Source organism: Gracilinanus agilis, chromosome 4 (assembly GCF_016433145.1).
Source record: "Gracilinanus agilis isolate LMUSP501 chromosome 4, AgileGrace, whole genome shotgun sequence".
In the NCBI taxonomy this organism is placed as follows: Eukaryota; Metazoa; Chordata; class Mammalia; order Didelphimorphia; family Didelphidae; genus Gracilinanus; species Gracilinanus agilis.
The window spans coordinates 171,090,072-171,095,321 of record NC_058133.1 but is presented as its reverse complement, the minus strand read 5'-3'; the positions used below and the strand labels follow the sequence as shown (position 1 = coordinate 171,095,321).

The window sequence follows — 5,250 nt, the reverse complement described above, 5'->3', positions numbered from 1 at the left end:
CAGAGACAGAGAACAGAAGGTAATTTTAGAGGAAAGAGAATATATATATTGTAGTGATGGGGAGATGGAGAAAGAAGTGCTAATATGGGAGAAAGAGCTTTGGGAGTCAGGAGACCTGGGTTAAATGCTATAAAATCTTTTCTATTTTCTAATTGAGTAACTTTGGAAGAATTCTTGGGCCTATTTCTTAGGAGCATAGTTTTCTCATCTATAAAACAAGGTGGGATAAACTACTAGATGATCTTTAATAGAAAGAAAACAACCTTAGAGATTTAATCTAGTTCCCAGTAGCAGATCTAGGACTACAGTCCCATTTCCCTATACTGTAATTCTGCCATGTGGGGAGATTTTAAGTGTAATTGTTTTAATTTTCCAAATGTTTAATAGATATCTCAAAGTTCTAAAAATTTTTCCTTGTTTCATTATCCTTTTGCAATCTCCCCTTTCAGATTCAGCACTTGAAGAAAACAAAATGTGTGACCAGCAGAAGCAGCCACAGTTCGCGCCATGTTGTGTGAAAGGCTCAGCTTTAGGGTCCATTGAAGGCCCAGCTTCAAGCCAGGCAGAGGTTTCCTGCGGGTATGGACCAGACCCATGCCAGTCTAAGACTTCCTTTATAAAAAGCACCTCTTCTTTCTTTCAGAAAGGCCAGTCTAAGTGTGCTCCTGTGAAATGCCCACCTCCATGCCAGACTACCTATGTGAAATGTGCACCTCCATGCCAGACTACCTATGTGAAATGTGCACCTCCATGCCAGACTACCTTTGTCAAGTGCCCACCTCCATGCCAGACTACCTTTGTCAAATGCCCACCTCCATGCCAGACTACCTTTGTCAAATGCCCACCTCCATGCCAGACCACCTTTGTCAAATGCCCACCTCCATGTCAGACCACCTGTGTGAAATGCCCACCTCCATGTCAGACTACCTGTGTGAAATGCCCACCTCCATGTCAGACTACCTGTGTGAAATGCCCTGCTCCATGCCAGACTACCTCTGTGCAATGCCAAGCTCCATGCCAGGTACAGACTCCATGCCAAACGCAGACTTGTTACGTCCAGAGTGCTTCTCCTTGCCAGACACAGACTTACTACGTGCAGACTCCCTCTGTCCAATATTTGGCACCATCTTCCTACTATACTTCCAGTTCCTATGGAACCTCTTGTTGCCCTGCAGCTCCAATGAGCTTTGGGGTGAGACCTCTGAGACGCTGGATTCGTGGGCCCCAGTGCCGTGGTGAAAACACTGGTTGTTGCGAGGATTCTGGTTGTGGTAGCTCTTGCTGTTGCTCCTCTGGCTGTTGCTCCTCTGGCTGTTGCGAAGGTGGGTGCTGCTGCTTGGGAATCCTCCCTCTTAGATCCCGAGGACCCGTCTGCTGTGCCAATGATGATGACTGCTGCTGCTAGAAGAGCTGACCTTTATCCAGTCTTCACCTCCCTCTCCTTCTGCTGTGTCACCATTCTCTACCAGTTATCTCTTCTTCTTAATCTCAGCCTCTCAAATCCTACCCAGAGATCCTGTAACCTTAATAGGTAGGAGGAGGAAGGGGATGAGAAACTCCTAATAGGTTCTCTGTGCTATGCTTGCTTCCATTAAAGGCTGCCTGCTGGAGATAGATCCAAATCGCAAAATTTATGTAACAATAAATCTAAGAATGCAATTTATACCAGTTCCTGGCGTGGTCATTCTCCCTGTTTGACTTCTCTAAGGCCCTACTTATTTTTATACCCCAACTTCAGAAAGAGCCCAGAGGGAGAAAGGTGGTCCAATTTTGTCCTAAAACAAGTTTCCAGTTTATTTGAGAACACACAGAGAATGGCTCAGGGGATAGAATGGAGGTCTGTGTCTAGCTAAAAGCCCTTTCTTGATCACTCACAAAGCATTTGGCAAAGAAGGATGATAGTTTTAGGAGTTATGTATGACCTTAGGAAACATCTAATTCCTTCCCCTAATTTTATAGATGTGAGGATGATGGCTGGAGTTTACTGAAAATCACATAAGTAGAAAGCAGAACCAGAATCCAAAAGTTAGTTTTCTAGTCCCTGCTCATCCCCTGTCCCTTCCTCCCTTCCCCACTATCTTTGATGGTAATATAGACTTCTTGGAGTCCCTGGTTTTGAAGAGTATGTGAGGTCACCACCTGAATGGATAATAAATATATACTCAAGTAGAACAGTGGCATACAACCAGAACAAACTCCTGAAGTCTGGGATCCCAGAGGCTAAAAGGGCCAACCTGACAAACCCATGAAAGAACACAGTTTTAGCTTTTAATATAGGATCTACAGATTCAACCAAGCACATTGAAAAAGACTTCTACGTTCTATGATATCTAAGATTCTATAGAATGCTTTACTAACATATATCTATTAATAACAAGTAAAATGATGATAATATTACCACATAATAGATTGTTGTGGTTCAGTCATTTCCGATTCTTTGTGACCTTATTTGAGGGTTTTCTTGACAAAGACATGGGAGTAATTTGCCATTTCCTTCTTCAGCTCATTTTACAGATGAGGAAACTAAGGCAAATGGGGTTAGGCCACAAGGGGTTAGGGTCACACAGCTATTAAGTGTCTGAGGTCATATTTGAACTCAGGAAGATGTCTTCCTGACTCCAGGACTGGCATTCTGAACACTTTGCCACCTAGCTGCCTGTGGTGATAATAATGCTATATTAGCATACCTGGGGCAACTAAGTGGCCTAGTGAGAATCCTAACCCTTTTTGTGTCATAGACACCTTTGACGATTTAATGAAGCCTATGGAGTCCCCTCAGAAGAACTAAGCACTCAAAACTTATAGAATTTATCCACTGGCAACAGATTAATGTCCTAGCTAACTGAGGATCATTTCCTCATGGCATTATAGTCTTCTAGCATCATCAGAGCAAGAGAAAAAGACCCTGCCAATTGCTTCTTTTTCCTTTATTTGGTTTACACTACTCAAAGAAGTACTTATTTACAGTTTCTGCAACCTCCACATTTAACCAAGGGGAAGAGCTCACAATCTATATTTGGGATGGCAAGTCTATACCATTGCAGTTGCCTGGGGTGGTGCAGTTATTCAAGCGTCCCTTCTTTTATTGGAATGGGTAATGCAGAATTGGCTCAGGTCCATGGATATGGTTTAGAAATCTTGTCACATCCTGTTTAAGGAGATGAAATTTCTGAGGCAAGAAAAAGTTGGCCAAGGTCAGGATCACTAAGGGCATGGCCACTGGTCAAGCTAAGTGATGAGGAAAGGCAGGCCAGAGTGGGTGGGCTTTTAAGTATTTGAAGATCTGTTTTCCTCAGTTCCTTTATCTTTAAAATGGGAATAGGGCAGCCAGGTGGCACAGTGAATAAAGCGTTGGACTTGGAATCAGAAAGACTCATCTTCCTAACTTCAAATCTGGCCCCAGAAACCTACTGTGTGTCCCTGGGCAAATCACTCAACCCTGTTTGCCTTAGTTTTTCATCTGCAAAATGAGCTGGTGAAGAAAATGGTAAATTACCTCAGTATCTGCCAAGAAAACCCCAAAGTGTGGTCACAAAGAGTTAGACACGATTGAAACAAATGAATAACAACAAAAAATGAAGATAATAGTTCCTATTGATTAGGGCTATAATGAGGATCTGATAAGGTAATATTTGTAAAGTGCTTTGCCGACCTTAAAGCACTATATAAATGCTAGTTAATTTTATTGTTATCTCCTCTGAATCTTCCAAAGGCTCCTACCCTACATTCCAGCAGTTAAACTACTCAGAATTTTAGAAATCACACCCTGGGACTGATCTGTCTTGATAGGTAAGTGCAAATTTACCTAGACTTCCATATGGAGTATGGCAGGAAAGTCAGAAATCCCTTAATGCTTACTAAATGCTCACCCACCCACCAACTCACCTATTGATCCATTCATCCATCCATCCATCGATCTATCCCAAGTTTTTATTTCAATCAATTTTAAATACTTCTGGTTTCTAGGTTAGATAGTCAGGAGCCAGAGGTTGGGATCTAAGTACTACAGATTGGTAGCTAAGAATCTAGGAGAAGGGAAAGTGCCAAGGATAAGAAGGATAAATGACAGGGGAGCATTAAGTACCAACAATAAAGACCTAAGAGCCAAGAACTGAGGAGTGGGGTGATGGAGGCTAAATTCTTTTTTTTTTTTAGATTTTTAGCAAATTATTTTTATTTTTATAAATTTTTATTTTGAATATTTCCCCATAGTTACATATTTCATGTTCTTTCCTTCTCCCCCAAGCTCTCCTAATACCCCTTAGCCGATGCATAATTCCACTGGGTTTTACATGTATCACTGATTAAGACCTAATTCCATATATTGATAGTTGGACTAGAGTTATTGTTTAGCATCTACATCCCCAATAATATCCCCATCAGCCCATGTGTTCAAGCAGTTGTTTTTCTTCTGTTTTTCCTCCCACAGTTCTTCCTCTGAATGTGGCTAGTTTTCTTTCTCATAAGTCCCTCAGCCTTGCTCTGGATCCTTGCATTGCTTCTAGTAGAGAAGTCCATTATGTTCGATTGTACCATAGTGTATCAGTCACTGTATACAATGTTCTCCTGGATCTACACCTTTCACTCTGCATCAATTCCTGGAGGTCTTTCCAGTTCACATGGAATTCTGGAGGTTAAATTCTGAGAAGGTTAGACTTAGATCTGATACAAGTTAAAGAAGGAAGTCATTTTCAGAACCTCAGCTTGCCATCCAGGGAGGAAAGGAAAAGAGCAGACAAATTTCAGAATCTCAAAATGAACTTCCCCTATTAGTTCATTCATTCATTCTTTAAAGTTCTGAACTTAACAAAACACCAGATAAATAGATGTAGAACAGAAAAGAATTGTACATGAAACTGCAGATTTCATTTTGTGCAACCTTTCTTTTTAGTTTATAATTCGTGCAACCTATAGTTTTTCAAAGCTGCCCCCTTTGTTAGTGCTTCTTTTTGACATTCCTCTGTTTTCTCTGCATTAAAGATGTTTCAGCAACTAACATTTTTTCTTTTTTCTTCTTCATTCTCTCCCTCTTTCCTTCCCTTTTCCTTATTTCTTCCTTCATTCCATTTTTCCTTTCTTCTCCCTTGTTTTCCTTTCCCCCTCTTTCTTTATCTCCCTCCAGTCCTCTTTCTCTCCCTTTCCCCCTTCTTGTTTAATTTTCGTAAGAATGGAATGCATGGTTAAGAAATCTGTAAATTTCTTTCAATTCCTATTAAGTAATCATCAGAAATCTTCCATATGTATTTTTCT

General features: G+C 41.0%; 1 protein-coding gene across 1 annotated transcript; it reads left to right on the top strand.

Moving 5' to 3' along the window:
- Nucleotides 1–472: 472 nt before the first annotated feature.
- Nucleotides 473–1,405, top strand: C4H1orf68 (chromosome 4 C1orf68 homolog). Its single transcript, XM_044676487.1, has one exon. It carries the CDS (start codon nt 473–475, stop codon nt 1,403–1,405), a length of 933 nt encoding a protein of 310 aa, XP_044532422.1.
- The last annotated feature ends 3,845 nt before the right edge of the window (nt 1,406–5,250 follow it).

Excerpts from the sequence above, each read along its gene's own strand:
- C4H1orf68 (XM_044676487.1), top strand. The coding sequence starts at position 473 with ATGTGTGACCAGCAGAAGCAGCCACAGTTCGCGCCATGTTGTGTGAAA.